This window comes from Sturnira hondurensis, unplaced genomic scaffold (genome assembly GCF_014824575.4).
Source record: "Sturnira hondurensis isolate 20B ecotype Veracruz unplaced genomic scaffold, ASM1482457v3 Scaffold0012488, whole genome shotgun sequence".
NCBI classification, from domain to species: domain Eukaryota; kingdom Metazoa; phylum Chordata; class Mammalia; order Chiroptera; family Phyllostomidae; genus Sturnira; species Sturnira hondurensis.
This window is the reverse complement of record NW_028085119.1, coordinates 3481929-3501272: the sequence shown is the minus strand read 5'-3', so window position 1 is coordinate 3501272 and position 19344 is coordinate 3481929. Positions and strand designations below refer to the sequence as shown.

At 36.6% G+C, this 19344-nt stretch overlaps 1 protein-coding gene across 3 annotated transcripts in view; it reads right to left on the bottom strand.

Moving 5' to 3' along the window:
* STAM (signal transducing adaptor molecule) overlaps positions 1-19344 on the bottom strand; it is a 58514-nt gene that overhangs the window by 30224 nt on the left and 8946 nt on the right. For 2 of the 3 annotated variants that reach the window (XM_037060782.1, XM_037060783.1), the window contains exon 2: positions 12658-12742. In XM_037060782.1, the coding sequence (XP_036916677.1) occupies positions 12658-12742 (85 nt within the window). Of the gene's footprint in view, positions 1-8712; positions 8732-12657; positions 12743-19344 lie in introns of those variants that run through there. The other variant, XM_037060784.1, reaches the window with a different exon arrangement.

The window sequence follows — 19344 nt, the reverse complement described above, 5'->3', positions numbered from 1 at the left end:
AAAATAATTTTTTAAAAAACGTTTAAGAGTAATCCATGAATTTAAAGAAGGTATACTATGGCTATTATCCTCTCAATGATGAAAGAACGTAGAAAACATAGTACCCGTGTAATTTTCATCCAAGGCAAGGATCCTTCTGAGAATGAAAGGGTGCAAGTGGACACAGTACAGGAACAGAAGACATAAGCTAGAATCATCCAAGGCAAACTGGGTATATGGGCACTCCAGGAAAAACTATGCTCATCCACAAAATTATCTTTCTATGCATAAACCTCGGGCACGCAGTTAGTTCATGAGAGGGTGAGAAAAACAGGGGCAGTACTTCCATGGAGTTGTGGCTTCTAATGCTGTCTTCTCAGGTCACAGATGAAGCAGAAAAGAGAATTTTCAGGAATCGAGAGGTAATGTCTAACCCTCACCATGATTCTGGGCTGAACTCAGTGACTTGCTTGGCCAATCAAATATAATAGAAATGATGTTCTGAGATGTACAGTTCAGAAGAAGTCATGTAGAGTATACCTAGGTAGAACATGTGCTATTAGGATGCTCTCTATAGGAATCCAGCCACCTTTCTGTCAGAAACTCAAGACGCATGCAATTGATGGCCCCACTTGGTTTGGCTGACAGCCAGCCATCAACTGCAAACCATTTTAATCACCCATCCCCATCAGGCCTTCAGATGACTCCAGTCCCAGCCACTGTCTGACTGCAACTTCAGGAGACCACAAGTTAGAAGTCCCCAGCTACTAACTAATTCAGAGAACCATAAAGATAGTAAGTTATTCTTTTTGGCCACCGAGTCTTAGCAGTTTGTTAGGTAGCAGTAGATAACTAGAGTAGACTCTAACAAAGTATGCAGAGATGTCAGCTTTAAACAGTTAATAACTTGTATTATTTGGAATTATTTCTTTTCATCTATGTTTTTTAAATAAAATTCCCTCAACTGTTTATCTCCCCATCTTCAGGGTTCCTAAAGACAGCATCCAGGGACGCTGCTCATCCTCGGCTCCCTGCTCCCTAGCCAGGCCACATACATTTTCAACGGAAATTTGAAAGAACAAAAATCAGAATTATTTAGCAACTGCTGTTGCTCTTTGGTGACTGCAGGTAATATGCTTTCATTCTGAATGTTGCCCAGAGGAGTGCCATCAGCAAGGTAGATGATCAATAAAACAGTTAAACTAAATATAGAAAACACTACTTTTTACTGTTGTATAATTGGTATTTAGAATTCAATAATCTCCTTTATAAAGCTATTTACCTTAAAATGTAGATACTTTCACGAAACTTATTTCTCAGTTATAAAAAAAAAACACAAAAAGGGAGAAGTGCACAGTAAATAGTACTGGAAGGAGCACAGAACATGAGGAAACAGACTGAAAGTAATAAATACAAATGAAGTACTCTGTAAAAATGCATGCTAAGATAAACTCTGCATGTGCATTTAGGAGTCTACCAATGGTTTCTATTGCTTACTTTTAAAAAATATTTTTTTTATTTATCTTTAGAGGGGAAGGGAAGGAAAGAGGGAGAGAAACATCAATGTATGGTTGCCTCTCATGCGTCCCCTGCTGGGAACTGGCTGCAACCCAGGCATGTGACCTGACTGGGAATCAAACGGAAGTTGTTTCGTTCGCAGGCCCATCCTCAACCCACTGATCTACACCAGCCAGGGCTATGCTTACTTTTGTAAGGGTGGTCAAATCCTCAACTCTCACAAAAACTTCTTAAAACCCCACTTTGGTATTTTAAAGTTTTTTGTTAAACACATCTTCTCTTTTTTCTTATCTTGAGATGGGAAAACACGAAAATAGGGGTCAGGGATAGGAACAACAAAAAAAAAAAAAAAGAAAGAAGAATTATCTCTTATCTCTCTCACTTTTCTAACTCCCCAAATACCTCTCTTTCAGGTGATAAATGACTGCAGTACAAATCACACCACTGTGAAATGTAACTGAATAGAACCATTCCCTGGGGTTTGCTTGCAAAGTCAAGATTATGAGGGAAAAATTGTAGTTCATCAATTTTTCTTGATTAGGGAGTTACCTGTTATAGAGCATACTGTGCCTTCTCTCAAATATGCTCAATACAGGCAACTTTTACTCAATTATTAAAGCAAAACATTATTCAGCACCAGCCAAAGACATGAGTTTGCATATAGGGCCATGCTGTTTAAAACACGCATATTCTGTGTAAGAATCATACTCAGTACAGTGAGACATTCACAGTCTATAAGGGAAATGGGAATTGTGAGACAGCACATGTAAGCTCCTTAAATGACAGCAGGGACAAGTTTTTAGGAAAAGTAAATTTTGAAGGGCTGCAAAAGAATATTCTTAAATTTAGTAAGTTAGGCATGCATATGATGCAATTCAAATCTATTGTCAGAGGCTCAAGGAAAATTAAAACTCATTTTGCAGTCCTACAATTCTCTTTTCAAAGAATAATAAAATTTCAAACCTTTTTGAATAGCTGAGTAAATTTCCAAAATTGTCACATTATCTATAAATGTCTACACACTTATACCTATGTTGTTGGACAGTTATGACAGATAAATAACTCAACATTAGTCTACAGTCACCAGTTAGTAAGATACCTGAAAAGACCTTTCCATTAAAACATATGAAGAAAGCCAAAAATATTTAATGATTTTGTTAAATAAAAAAGTCAAGGTTTTATGACATCTTATGCTTTATCAAACTTTTCTAAAGTCTCATTTCAAATTATGTCTCCTGTTTACATCTCGTTTGAAAAGTATTTTGTATCATAATAATAGGTTAAGCTATGATATATGTTATTTTATACTTTTAAGAAAATTATTACCATTAAAAAGACAGTAAATTTAAATTGTAATTATTGCATCTATTAATAATCAATCAAGGACTTTAGATCTATCAACTGTTCTTTCTTTTAAAGATCTTATTTTATTTATTTTTAGAGAAGGAGCCCTGGTTGGTGTGGCTCAGTGGATTGAGTGCTGGCCTGAGAACCAAAGGGTTGTGGCGTCGATTCCCACTCAGAGCACATGACCAGCTGGGAGTGTGCAAGAGGCAACCAGAGGCAACCAGAGGCAATCACACACAGAGGGGAAGGGAGGGAGAAAGAGGAAGAGAAACATCAATGTGTGGTTGACTCTTGTGCACCTCCTAGTGGGGACCTGGCTTGCAACCCAGACATGTGCCCTGACTGGGGAATCAAACCAGCGACCCCTTGGTTCCCAGGCTGGCAGTCAATCCACAGAGCAACGCTGGCTGGGGCAGATCCATCAGCTTTTCTAAACAAAGGTACCACCTCTTCATCATCTCCCTCTAGGGACCTTAGTGAAGAATAAAAGGATTTTCCTTAAAGTATTACAAACAAAAAGAAGAACAGTAAAATATATATTAATAGTGATAATAGTACTAAGCTCAGTACTGTAAATAAATGTGCTTGAGTGATTTTAATCACCTATGAAACAGAACTGAAAAACTACAAAGATACTAGCAGTATGTTTCTTAATAGCACAACTGGTTGTTCAGGGCAGAAAAATTATTTTTAGAGGAAAACTATCTAGTGTGTTACACCCTTGGTCCCCATCTAATCAATGTCAGTAGTAACCTCTCGTCAGCGTGACAACCAAAACCATCCCTAGTACAGCATCCCTAATAAAGCATCCCTTGCTCCGGGGATGAGAGCCACTGCTAGACAAAAGCAGCACTGTAATACAGTAGAACAAGATCTGTGGTTTGACAGACCTCTTTATACTAGGGAATTCTAATACTTTCTTATCAGTATGTTATTACAATAGTAGAATGGTGTCAGAGAATGTTAGAGACATTCAACAATGTTAGTTCTAGGAAGCATAAACATGTCTTATTCTTCTATAAAGTTACTTTTACAACTTTAGCTTTCAAAATTATTTTAGAGTGACTTAAATTTTACATTTTCATCTGACATGCTAAAAAATACAACTTACCAATCAAAAATATATGTATACTATATTGTGGAGGCAGGAAGGGTATACGTATATGTGTATGCAAAGTTCTTATTGGTCCTATATGCTACTACATAATACACACAAACACTGTGTGTGTGAGATGTAAGAACTCACACCTTTGCTGAATGAAGTAACTATACACACGTAACTGTAAGGCAACTCTAATACACAATGTGAAAGAAATCAGAACTGGGATGAATAATAACTGTTTTCAATGGCATAGTCAAAATGCATAGTTGATTTGTAAATACACATTTCATAAAACACAGTCCACAAAATACTGAGTACAAATCTGAAATTCTCAATTTCAAGTTTACAATGTAGGCATTTCTCATGTGACAGTTAATGGATCATGAATATAACAATGTTATTTGGCTATTTAAAGAATCCAGCGATTCTACTTCTAGGAATACCATAGTTTGCCATGTATAATGCACTCCTGTGTATAATGCATAAATTTTTGGCCCAAACTCGCAGGGGAAAAAAAAATCTTTCATTTTAATTCAATCTTTATTTATATTTAGATACTTTTTTGTATTATAAAGGAATTTTAGCATTTATTTTTTAATATATAACTATACAAGAAATTTTATGTAATAATTACAAAACACAAGAACAGATAAGGTACAAAAAACTTTAAGTACCACTAACAAATTTATAATATTTACACATCACAGAAGGCCAAGAACTCTTAGTCACTGCCAATTCAGAAGTATCATCTTCTTCAATTTCTACATTACTGGTGTCTTCTAAGAGTTACTTTCCTCATCCCAGTAAATTTCACTGCCCTCAGATTCATCCACAGCACTGCTGATGCTGCATTTTTAAAATGATATCACAACCGCTTCCTTCTCAACACCGTTCCATGATCTTAAGATCTGATCACAATCCAATCCAATTAGGATTTTTTAATCCTACCTGTAGGTGTTAAATCATTACCAGTGGACTGCATTCATAATGTCCACTCCATTAGGTCCTTAAAGGACTCATTTACTGACACATCAAGGGGCTACGGTTGGCTGGTTACCCAACAGGTATCACAGCAAGTTGGGTTTTCAAGTCTGCTGTAATTGCTTTTGCAAACTATATAACATGGGCTTTGAAGTAATCAAAAACAAGCAAAGCTGTTTTTTTAAGTAATACTCCAGGCCTTCCTGACCAGACTTTGTTAAACCATATTTTCATGCAGTCTTCATTCATCCACCCTTTTTCATGCACGTGGACAATAACTCCACTTGAAATCTTTTCTTTAGGAAACATTTTTCTTTTAAATATGATCATAGGCAGTAGCTAGATCCCATCTGCACAACATGCTAGAACAACAATGAAATGTGTTTTCTCATGATCACTAGTTCTAACAGCCACGGTCTTTACTCCTTTTGACGTCCAGTCCTGTTGGCTGGCAAGTCAAATGTGAGTGGGACCTCATCTCATCTACACTGGCGATTTGCAACAGCTCAAAGTTGTAAGTCTTTCAAAGACTGATAACACAAGAATGAAATTACAAAATTTGGATCTCATAGTCTGCTGGAAGTTTGGGGGCAAGTTTCACTCATGTTCTCATGCTCAAACCTTCTCTCTTCATCAAGTTAAAGCACCATTTAGGTGTCCCTGAGAAATCATTTATGGTTTTTTTCTCATGCAATCCCTTCATCTTCTTGTATCATCTTGGTTGAAAAAGAAATGTCAGTTTGACGTTGCTCCAGAATCCAGGTCTCCACCTCCGGCTCCACCTCCGGCCACTTTGGAGGTTTCCTTCACATTGCCTTCTTCTGCTTTGACATCTGAAGAAGTCTTTCTTCCTGTTTCTCCACAATATGATGACAGTCTCTATGGGAGGAGGTCCAGGGTGTCTCTCCACAGCTCTGTTGCTATGCTTTTCAGCATATTTAATAACTTTTAGCTTAAAGCTTGCAATGTACAAAAACTGTTTTAACATTTTCCAAGGGATTTTCCAATAATTTATCCCAACCAAAGAGAAATGCTGCTAGTTCACCCTAAGGTAATAAAGTAGGCTTCACCTATCTGATCAAGTTAACAATCAGCCTCATCTATCTTATCAAGTGCATAACAATCGGCCTCATCTGTCTTACTCTGTGAATAACAATTACGTCGCTCTCTGTTTCATTTTGTTGAATCATTGGCCAAAAGTGATTTTGTTCCAAGTTTGTGGTACATTCAACAACAACGATTATTGTATTCCAGGGTATTATTTTGCATACACATATTGTTACTGCTTTCCAGACATACAATTTCGCTACATAAGCATGAATAAAAGAATTTAAAACATTTATATAAATACAGAATTAGTACTACCCATGTATATTATGCACACCCTTATTTTTCCCTCAAAAATTTGGGCAAAAAAAGTGTGTACTATACACGACAAGAAACGGGTATTCTGGGAAAAAAACTGAATTATTCAAAAGAATATATGCACCCCTATGTTCCCTGCAGCATTATTTACAATTGCCAAGATATGGAAGCAGCTCAAGTGTCCATCAGTAGATGAGTGGATATAATAACCATGGGACACTTACACAATAGAATACTACTCAGCCATAAAAAAAATTCACCCTTTGCAATATTATGGATAGATCTGGAGAACATAATGCTAAGTGAAATAAACTGGTCAGAGAAAGACAAATACCATTATGATTTCACTCATATGTGGAATCTAACAAACTGAAGTAACAAGCAAAAGAGAGACAGACTCATAGATGGAGAGCAGATAACAGGTAGTGAGGGGGGTGGTAAGAGGATGGCGAGATTAAGCAAAAAGGAGAAGGACTCATGGACATGGACAACAGTGTGGTGATTGTTGGGGGGAGGGGTGTATAAGGGAACTAAATGGCAATGGAAAAATAATACAATAAAGATTAAAACTAAAAATAAAATAAAAGCACAAATTATTCTGGATGCCAATTATAGAACTTTAATTTTAACTTTGTTGTGAATAAGCAATAGTGTCACTCTCACATTTTTTACATATTATATAAATGAATCAATCAAAAGACAAAGACAAAAGATATTTTCTTATGTGAAGACATGTTAAAGAGAACTGCTATCATTCTAAAAGTTCTCAATAATAAACAAACAGACTTTTCAGTCTATCATATGACTTCACTGGCTAGGCATTTTTCAGTACTTACTCATACACTGGAACAGCACACTAAAAATCATGTGAATATATCAGGAAGTCAGAAAAATATTTTCAGAATGTTTCTAAAGTTTTAAGTCCAGCATATTCAAACATTTTGGGAAAAAGATAAAGAAAACAAAACCTGAAAATCTATGTAAAGCAAACATGAATTACATCTCCTAGGTTTCCTAAAATTGATGTAATTATTTGAAATTATTGAATAATTTTAGTTACTATTAAAGTTTTGTTAAATATTCAACATGCCGCTAATCAAAACTAATAGTAAACTAGAAAACTATTTCTAAACTTGTCAATTTTATAACCAGTGTACTACTACTCTAATAGGCATGAAAAGAAATACATTTCTAAGGCTGTAATACAGTGTATACAATATGTCTGTTGTCTACATTCATGACTGTGTAAGGAAACAATGAAAAGATATAAAGAAGACATAAGTGGTTACCTACCAAGGATGGGGAAGGGAAACAGGGACAGGACTTAGTTTTGTCAATGTTCATCTTTTTAAACTGTTCTAATTTTTGAGCCATGTGACTATATATCTATTTTTAAAACAAAAATTTACATTTTTGTTACATAAAATATTATTGTATTTCTTAAATCAACAAAGACACACACATACACATGTGTGATTTAAAGAACAGAGCAGTAAGTTTTTTCAAAAAGAGGAAGAATTAAGGGGGGATTTTCAAATCATCACTGGGAGTCATGTTTCTGGATTGTAGTTCTGACTAAAGAAAATTTCACAATAATGACTCTTTTTTTCCTTTTAAAACTTAAGAATATTTTCCAAACTACCAGAAGTCTAAAATAAATGATTGTAACAAAAAAAAAAACAAATTATCTCCTTAAGGAAGATTTAATATAAATTATTTTATTCATGCATTAAATAATATATTGCTGGTTACAAATCATTTTGATTAAAAAAAATACCTTACTGAAAGAGAAATGTTTTTCCTAAAGTTCCCTTCCCCACCCCCAAATCAGCCCTCCTAAACAGATTTGCACATTCAACAAAATTACAGATTAACACCGAAATGGTAATACTTTACAAAAAAACCCTAAACTTTTGCCTAGTATAAACATAGCCTCACAAATCTAATTCTAATGCCTAACTTCTCTCTACATTAACCTAGCCTGTCTAAATTTGTCTCATGAAAATTCACGTCCCATTTTCCTCTCACACCAATAATATGTCTCAGTCTTCTCTAAAGCATACCAGGTATCAACAATACCTCACCGACAACCTCCAATATTGTTCAATATTCTTACGTTATCATCAGCAACCCATATCTAAACATATGTATCTAGGTTCCCAGATAACATAAACCAGATAGATCTCCATTAAATTTTCCATATACACTAACTATAAAATGATTTAAAGATTAAAAACAAATTTTAAGTGTTTTTCAGGCACTGAGGGAGAGTAGAATGGACAGCTGTTTAATATGTAGAGAGATTCAGTTGGGGATGAGCAAAAGTCCTAGAGATGGCTCTTGCCGGGTGGCTCAGTTGGTTGGAGCATCCTCCCCTGCACCAAAAGGTTGCAAGTTTGATCCCCAGTCAGGGCACATACCTAGGTTTCAGGTTCAATCCCCAGTCAGGGAGAGTACGGGAGGCAATCAATTCACTTTTCTCTCTTACATTGATCTCTCTCTCTCTCTCAAATCAATCAGTCTTCAATCTATCAACCAACCAACAAACAAGTACATAACAGATTAGGAACTCCTCCCTATGTATTCCACAGTTTGCTCACCTAAAAAGAACCTTAATAATTTTCTATTATTAAGTTGACCTGATAATACATAATTCAGTTCTGTAATACTATCATTAGGCACATAGGCACAATGCCTAGGACTCACAGTTATTTTAGGGGCCCACAAAAAATGTTTTAATGTATAACATATTTGTCATTACAACAATGCAATTATAAAATATATCTTTTTTTATGAAGAAAGGAATTCAGGAAGTCAAAGGTACCAAGTGTCCATGAGAATCATAATGTGGTCCTGATGCTAATGTAAAACATTTTTGAAAAGAAATCATACACAAGAATAAATATAGAATGTCTGACATTTTTAAAAAACTTCAATATTAGAATGATATAAATTATTTAATCCTTTCAAACAATTTTTATCAACAAATGCTATAAAGAAATAACTGCATTTATACAGATAAATAAATGCTTAGAAATTAATTTAATAAAAATTTAAAGGAACTAGGGAGCCATACTGACAAGAGAGGGGGAAAACTAAGTGAAAGAAAAAAAAAACAAACAAGAAAAGAGGAAGGAGAAACAATATTGATTAAAAAGACAAATAAGACCACCCCTCATTATTTAAATTAGCAAAGTTGAAAACACATCCTAAGTAAATTTATAGATTTAGCATAATGACAATTAAAATCCCCAAAGATGACAGAAATATTAAGAAATATACTGAGAGAAAGTATGTTGGCTGAATTCAAAAAAATAAAAAATGAGCATGTATCTAAACCTATGGATACTAGATTTTTTAAAAAAAGACAAATAAAAACATTTTTAAAAACTATAAATTAGTACATCTTAAATATATGTGGTCAACAAGGATGAACCTTGAGGGCACTGATACTATGTGAAATGAATCAACAGACAGAAATATTGTTATGATCTCACTGATTATGTGGAATATAAAACAATTCACAGAAACAGAGAACAGCTTGGAGTTCGGGGGACAGAATGGGTGAATGTGGTCAAAGGTACAAATTTCTAATTACAAGGTAAATAAGTACTGAGGATGTAATGTATGGCATGGTGACTACAGTTACAATATTTTATTGTATACTTGAAAGTTGCTAAGAGTGTAGATTTTAAAAGTTCTCATCACAAGAAAAACTAGGGGCAAAAACAAATGTTTCCACTATAATAATGTTAACATGAAGAAAAACAAATTAATCTCTTCATCATCACTATACATCATACAGATTTTCAGATGAATTACAAATTTATTTTTAACTAGGAAAATATGGACTATTTCTAGTAATAAAAGGCAGTTTTGCCTTTTTTATGTCAATTAAATAACCAAATTGTCAGAAAAGTCAGCTGCAAAATAAAGAACACCAAAATAAAGATTAAAAGAAGAGAAGGGGAACTTTGCAACTGAAATGTTAGATAAAAGTTTTATCTCTCAAATACACAGGGATGAAGCTAGGTCTATACTCACTCCTCAACAAACTGTCACAAAATATGACTTTAATCAGAAAGAGGCAGAGGTGTACCCATTTAACCATGTGCCAGGTACTACTCAAACCAGGCCCCTTATGAAGAAGATACTATTTTCATGACGTAGCAAACTGGAGAGGCAAGTTACTCAACCAATGTAAGCAGTTAGGGGGTAACAGCTAGGATTTGAACCCAGGCGGTCTCACTCCAGAGTCTGTCCTCTCAACCACTAAGCTACTGGCTTACTTCCTCTATACAACAAAATTTCATGGACCTTTTACTCTACAACTCCAAATCTACCAAATAAATATAAGTTACTATTATAAAAGACAAAACAAGTAAGAATAGTTTGGGTATAACGTTTTAAGAATTCAGAGGACTGTACGATTTTCAGTAAAGGGTATAAGGAAAGGCTTTTTGGAAGCAATAATACCTACATTGGGACTGAAAGGAAATGAGGCAGATAGGAAATTACAGAAGAAAATACTCTGTACTGATGAGCAGAATGACCAGCAGCACTAAATTAAGGTAGAAAAGCACCGACAACTCAAATGCTTGAGCTGAAAAGAATGAGAAATAAATGGAAAAGAAATGATTCTGAGGCCTAAGGAAGTTAGACAATTCAATACAGAAGGAAGGAGAGTAACATGGTCACAGTTTTTAAATGGCAACTGGATATAAGGAATGAAATAGAAAGAAATGACAGAAGGTCAATTCACAAATCCATGCATGGTAAACAATGTTTCAAGTGAAAAGGTTGGGGACCACAGAAATACAGAAAAAGGAATAGATATGTAGTACACAGTAGCTATCCAAATTCTGATTATATTAAGGAACTAACAGGATCAAAATAACAAGACTTGGTGTATTACAATATAAAGACAACAAAGGGGACGGATAAGGCCACATTTGGAGGCTACATTTTTGGGACCCTAACAGAGGAGAACATTAGGGGCAAAAACAGCTAACGTGAAAGGGTAGAGAAGACCCAAAGACAAACTGCTCCAACCTGGTTTGGCCATGTTCAATAACTTAAGACACTTTATAGCGTCAACATTCTAAATGGTATTATGGAAGCAGATTGACAGAATTTGGTTAACAAAATAAATGTAGCAGTGACTGAGGTTTTAAATGCAAATGAAAGAATAATCTTTTCATTAACAGAAACAGGGTACAAAGGAGGGAAAGTAGGTTTAAAGATAAAAGAGACAGGAGTTCCACTTTAGAGATGGAGCTTAAGGTTTATACAGTACGGTTATCCAGATATTGCTATATCCACAGGAGTAATGCTTGGGTAAAAGGCAGAGCTGAAAATACATATGTTACCCACATAAAGATACTGGAAGTTCTCAGATTTCAAAAGAAAAGATATACAAAAAGAAAAAAGTATTAGGGGAAAAATGGATGAAGAAAAGTTTAAGAAACTATCTGTATTTAGAAGGGAACAAAGAACAGCCAAGGAAAGTATATCAGAGGCTAAGATCACCACCAGAAGAATCAAGTACAATGCAGCAGTGCTCCCCAGCATTTTCCACATGAAAGTACATGAATAAGACAACATGTGTGGGACATAACGGCATAAAGAAGGCTGCTAACAGCTGGACATTACTAGCCCAGGAATTAAGGAAATCTTTAATCTCTCTACCAAACAACTGATTCACTGAGCTGTTTAGAAAGATCTGTATTTCCCAAAAGCCCATATGCCAAAAACTTTAACATTCTACTTCCCTCAAGTGCCTCTTTCAGTAATTACGATCAGTTGGGTAGACTGCTGAAGATGTGACAAAGAAAAACTCAGAAATGACTACCACACTTTGTAACTGAGAAATCCCCCATGGCTTTAGTAAGAGGAAAAGGCTAGATTTCAGGAGGAAAGAGATTAAAGTAGTGACATTTTTATTAGTCATGCTACCCTAAGTGGTTATAAGAACTAACCTAAATAGGATTCTTCAAAATTTTCTAGGAAAAACATTATCTTTTAAAATAAATTAAAATTGTCCCTGGCTGGTGTGGCTCAGTTGGTTAGAGCATCGTCCTGTAACCCAAAGGTTGTGTGTTCGATTCCCAGTCAGGATGCAAAAGATCCCCAGTCCAGGCGTGTAGGGAAGGCAACCAATCAATGTTGGTCTCACATTGATGTTTCTCCCCCACAACTCTTTCTCTAAAAGCAATGAAAAAAAAAAATGCTCTTAGGTGAGGCTAAAATAAAACATAAAAATAAATGTTATAACTGTAGTATGTTCTACCTTCTGACTCTTGTTTTACTCATATTAATAAAAAGGAAAAATGAATAAAAAACCTTTGAAACTCTGCAACACTTACCCAGTGCGGGACTGACCGACTTTATCACAAATATCCAAAATGAGGCCCCAATCTTCAGCAGTATTCATCTCACTGGTTGCTTTCTCTGTACATTATAAAAAGAAATTGCAAAAATATTACTTTTTAAAAATCGGTAAGAGGTAAATAATCAGATTCAAATCATCAAATTTGCAGTATAACCAAAACAACAAATTACAAAAATTGCCCGCAGTCTGATTTAAAAAATGTTCAAGTCCACCCTCAAAAGGAAAGAGGGACCCCTTTATTACCTATCCCAATTATTACCTCTCCCATTTACATTTCAGTTGCTTGTTACTTAGTATAAAAAAATAAGCCATTGGTTATTCTTTATTAAATATATCATATACAGCCCTGGCTGGTGTAGCTCAGTGGACTGAGTGCGGGCTGCAAACCAAAGTATCGCTGGTTCGACTCCCAGTCAGGGCATAGGCCTGGGTTGCAGGCCAGGTCCCTAGTGGGTGCCATGTGAGAGGCAACCACACATTGATGTTTCTAAAGCGGGAAAGTAGGGTACAAAGGAGGGAAAGTAGGTTTAAAGATAAAAGCGACAGGAGTTCCACTTTAGAGATGGAGATTAAGGCTTATACAGTATGGTTATCCAGATAATGCTATATCCACAGGAGTAATGCTTGGGTAAAAGGCAGAGCTGAAAATAAAGCGGGAACCGGGAAGGGCCTGCAACCCAGGCACGTGCCCTGACTGGGAATCGAACTGCAATCGTGTGGTTTGCAGGCCCGTGCTCAATCCACTGAGCTACACCAGCCAGGGCTGTTTTACTGTATTTCTTATACTTCACCCTAGTAATATAAAAAAATCAAAATAGAGGAGCAAAGGGCCAATGAAAAATCCTGTTCCAAAAGGACTCAGAAAATGTGTTTCTATACTCAAGTCTATCAACTATTTTATTTTTTATTTAATCTTTATTGTATTTTTTCCATTACCATTTAGAACCCCATACTCCCCTCCCCCTAAGTAATCACCACACTGTTGTCCATGCCCATGAGTTCTTTTTCCTCTTCCCTCAATCCCTCCACCCTCTCACTTCCCTTCCACTAGCTGTCAACCTGCTCTCCATCTGCGAGTCTGTCCCCATTTTCCTTGTTAGTTCAGTGTGTTCACTGGATTCCACATGAATGAAAGCATATGGTATTTGTCTTTCTCTGATTGGCTTATTTCACTCAGGACAGTATTTTAAATGGGAGAAGGAACTCTGGGCACAGCCTAGGACTGCTCCGGCCTGGCAGAGCGTGGCAGGGTTATTTTCCTTTGGGTGTTCCAAAGGGGATGAGCTCTGAGGCAGAAGCCTGCCATTCTTCCAAAATTCTGTAGCTTTTGCATATGTTGTTTTAGTTTGTAAACTAATCTTACATAAATAAGGTAATTAAAAACTAGCAAGGGGAATGATAGGGAAACTCCAGTGTTAAAGATTCTACCCTTACCTCACTGGCTAAAGATTTCAGCCTTAGTTGACAGGCATAAGTGACTAATGCATGTGGAAAGCCGTTACTCCAAAACTGTGTAGCTTTTGAATAAATACTCCTTTTCTTTTTTAACAAACCTCTACCTCCAAATTTTGCCTAGAGGGTGGCAGTTGGCAGCAGGACCTCACTTGCTGTTCAATAAGAGTAGACCCTCTCCCCTCCGCCACTGCCCTTAGAGAAGGACTAAGGAGGCCAGAGAAGAGCCTCACATGACTCTCATTCAAGCCTTTGCATAAGCACTCCCTTAGGCATCAGAACAGCGAGGTTCTGGCCCATATCAAATAACCTTAAGAATAAAGCCTGGGGTCTGCTGACCACAGAGATAGAGTTTTATTCCAACTAGGGATGGCATTTAGGACTCAGCTGTGTTTCAGCTGCAGGCGAGAAAAGTGGGAAACCAGATGTGCCAAGGTTGCTGAACTGAAGTCCAAACACTAGATTCATTTTGCCACTAAAATCACCAACCAGGAAGCTCAACTGAGCTTCGGTTTTCATTGTTTTTATTAGAGTTTGCTTATTAAAGGTAGGATTAACCATTTTCTGAAATTCTACCTCCAGTCCCCTTCCTGCTACCTAGTGGGGCTGATATGTGACTCAAAAGCCCTAACTATGTAATCACAAGACCATTCCTTCTGGAGTGGCCAGCCCCTACTCTGAGTATCCCTAAACCAAGGCATACTATCACGAACCCACAGTGAACAAGAAAGACGCTCCTATCCCTCAGGAAATTCCAGGGATTTAGAGGCTCCCTCCCAGGAAACAAGGAGCAAAGACATTCAAAGACCATTCTTTATTATTTAGCACTCTCTATTAATGGGACATCTTATCTTAAAATAATATGTAAAGCAACTTCAAGTGGAACTGTTTAATAGAGGAATCTCATATCCTTACCCCTTTGACCCTCAACCCCTCTGAAGCCCAACAACATAGACTGAGTCAACCTAAACAATACCTTCCAATCCAACATGTACTTCTTAGAAAAGGAAAGCAAGTTATTACTTTGATCTAGTAGTGCCTTTAAATAATTAATTCATCATCCTAGTGACTGGCAGCCAAGCAGACTTTTTTAAAAGCAGAGTGCTTTTGTTTTTAAAGAACACATTTAAATCTTAAAACCTATCACCTTATTTAAAGAATAATAGCTATGCTTATTAAAATTTAACATTCAAATGTTAATAGTTAACTAGAAATGGCAGGCTTGTGTCTGATCAAATATAAACTGCCTATATTATAACTAAGTATGATCTTATAATCCCTGAATTAAGTTGCATCCAGGAGTGTCTAGTACAGTGATGAGCAGATACTAGGCTGAACACTCATGAACCAACCTTGGTTATTTTCCTATGCATAAACAGGGTCAGTATCAGAAGTGCAACCTATTCAGAACTCTAAAACTGTTCAAATCACTTACTGATGATGCCCTAAAACCAACAAACACAGTTGTGAAATTCTCAGTTATAAAACAAGTATTTTTTAAATCAGAAGAATATAAACTATTGCTAGCAGGAGTTCAACATGTTTTTGTGAATAGCAAATGAAATCAAAAGTATTTACTTTCTAAGACAAAAACAGGGATTGTAGGAAAAGGAAAAGTGAAAACAAAAATTTAAAAAATTGCTTCTAAAAAATTAAAAGCTTCTTAATGATCTAATTTTATCCTCATATTATCCTTATACAAATAATGAACAAAAGAGATTGATAAATTTGCCTAGCACTACCCAGAAAATGACACACACACCCTCATTTAAATGTCAGTAACCTCAATGGATTGGGAAACTTTTTCTGATAAGCAGCTTCTTTTGATCTTTTAAAATTTATGACTGTCAAAGATTTAGGGAGGTGAGAAATGCTGACAGGATCATTGCCCACCATGTTTAGGCTATAGGAAAAAGATCATCATTCAATTAACTTAGAGATGCTCATCAAAAACGGGCAATGGAGGGACTTCCTGGCAAGATGGAGGCGTAGGTAGATACACTTTGCCTACTTGTACAACCAAAAGACAACAACAAATTTAAAATAAAAAAAATAACTAGAAGTGTGAGAAAATGGAACTGTATGGAAGTCTGACAACCAAGGAGTTAAAGAAGAAACATTCATCCAGACCAGTAGGAGGGACGGAGACTGGCAGCCAGGCAAATGAGGGCTCAGGGCAAGGCGGGGGCTGGAGGACTGGAGGTCCCATGCTTGCCTGTGGATAAACTGGAAGGAACAACTGGGGAATCAGACAGACCGCACAACCCAGAGTTCCAGCTTAGGGAAATAAAGACTCAAAATCTCTGACTGAAAAAACCTGTGGGGATTGAGGCGGCAGGAGAAACTCCCAGCCTCACAGGAGAGTTCACTGGAGAGAGCCACAGGGTCCTAGAACATATGCAAACCCACCCACCCAGGAATCAGCATCAGAAGGGCCCAATTTGCTTGTGGGTATCGGAGGAAGTGACTGAGAGCCCACTGAAAGCTAAGTAGCATTTTTTCCCTCGTGGACCCCTCCCCCACATACAGAGCCACAAAGCAGTGATACGGGTTGCTCCACCCTGTTGAATACCTAGGGGTCTGCCCCTATGTAAACGATGCACCAAGAAAAAAATTTTTGGCCCAAATGAAAGAACAGATCAAAGCTCCAGGAAAAAATACAACTAAGCAATGAAGAGATAGCCAACCTATTAGATGCAGAGTTCAAAACACTGGTAATCTGGATCCTCACAGAAATGATGGGTATAGTCACACAACAGAGAAAAAGTGAAGGCTATGAAAAGTGAAATAAAGGAAAATGTACAGGGAACCAACAGTGAAGGAATGGAAACCAGGACTCAAATCAATAGTTCTGAGCAGAAGGAAGAAATAAACACTTAACCATAATAGAATGAAGAAACAAGAATTCAAAAAAAAAAAATGGAGAGCCTCCATGACAATTTTAAACCTTATAACATCCGAATCATAGGAGGAGAAAGAGGAAGAGGAAGAACAAGAAACTGAAAACTTACTTGACAACATAATGAAGGAGAACTTCCCTAATCTGACAAAGGAAATAGACTTCTAGGAAGTCGAGGAAGCTCAGAGAATCTCAAAGAAGTTGGACCCAAGGAAGCACACACCAAGACACATCATAATTACGTTACCCAAGACTGAAGATAAGGAGAGAATCCTAAAAGCAGCAAGGAAAAGGAGTCCCCATAAGATTATCAGCTGATTTCTCAAAAGAAACCTTCCAGGCAAGAAGGGGCTGGAAAGAGTATTGGAGAATACTCCATCTAACAAAGTTTTCATTTAGAATGCAAGGGCAGATAAAGTGCTTCCCAGATAAGGTCAAGTTAAAGGAGTTCATCATCACCAAGCCCTTGTATGAAATGTTAAAGGGACTTATCTAAGAAAAAGAAGATAAAAAACTATGAACAGTAAAATAACAACAAACTCACAACTATCAACAACTGAGCCTAAAAAACCACAAAAACAAAAAGAACCTAAAAAAACAAAAACAAAAATGAACTAAGCAAACAACTAGAATAGGAACAGATTCACAGAAACAGATCAGATAGAGGGTTATTAGTGGGGAAGGTGCAGGGGGACAATGAGGGAAAAGGTACAGGGAATAGGAGCATAAATGTTAGGCACAAAATAGTTGGGAAGGTCAAGAATAGTGTGGGAAATGGAGAAGCCAAATAAATTATATGTATTACCCATGGACATGAACTAAGGTGGGGGAATGATGGTGGAAGGGGTGGATACAGGGCAGAGGGGAATAAAGGGGAGAAAAATATGGGACAAATTTAATAGCATAATCAATAAAATATATTTTTTAAAAAGGGTAATGGAGAAAGGTAGAGAGTAAACTCAGAGGGGTTCTATACTTGCCCACCTCCATACTTTGCCCACTTGTGAAGAACAATTGCTGCAGCTGCAATTTATACCCAAATCCCAAGGTAACTAACTTCCATCACACCATACTCCAGGAGAATAATGGGACATTACCATTTATGAAGATTAATCTGGCTGTGCTTTATGATACTGAATAGGCAAAAGAAAAACATGCCCAACTTTTTAGAATACAAACTGGCCCAAAATAATATGACTAGGAATGCAAATTTACTATTATAAAAACAAAACTTGATGCTTTAACAGGGGAGGAAGATGATTCAAAAAGCCTCTCAGGCTTCAAGTCAAATAACTAGAACATTGTAAAATTACCAAATAATGAAGGAAGTTCCAAGCTGGGAAAGGTAAGTTCAGTTTTCTGATAGATTGATTTTTTTAAGTTAGCAACAGAATACCAAATAGAAATACAAGGCTGGAGAGCTAGAAAAGTATCAATAATTCATCTTTGATAAATACTGAGTGCTTACTACATACCAGGCACTGTCCCTACAGTGCTAGGGAGGATAGAAATAAAAAGTTCTTATACTTAATGGAGTTTACAGTCTACACAATCAATCAATCAATCAGTCAATCAATCAATGTAGTATTTCTGTGAATAGTACAAAGAAAAATAAAAACAAGGAAAGAGTGAGTGGGTAAAGATGAATTTTTTATTTTTATTTATTTTTTAAAAGATTTTACTTACTTATCTTTAGCGGGGAAGGGAAGAGAGGGAGAGAAATATCAGTGTATAGTTGCCTCTTATGCGTCCCCTGCTGGGAACTGGCCTGCAACCCAGGCATGTGCCCTGACTGGGAGTCGAACCACGGTTGTTTGGTTCACAGGTCCACGCTCAATCCATTGAGCTACACCAGCCAGGGCTGAATTTTTTATTTTTACAGAAGTTGATTGGGGAAAGTCTCTCTTAAACACTGATTTGAACAGTCTTGAATGATATGATAGGAAGACTTTCAAATGCTTAAGGAAAGAATATCACTGGCAAAGAAAATAGTATAATATAGGCAGGAATGATCTTGGAGTCTTTAGATTCAAAAAGCTTAGAATGAGAGTAACCAGGGATCATAATTACATCAGAGACCCAAGAAGGGACCAGAGTATGTACCACAATAAGGAATTTGCATTTCCCTGTAAGTGGAATAGGAAGGTACTGGAGGGTGCTGAGCAGGTGACATTATCTGACATTTTTCAAAGATCACTGACCTTTGTAGATGAGAACTGATTACAGGCGGCAAGAGTGGTAGCAAAGAAGCCTAATAAAAGGTTTTTGCCATAGTCTAAGAGTTAATGAGGACCAGAGTAAGATAATAGT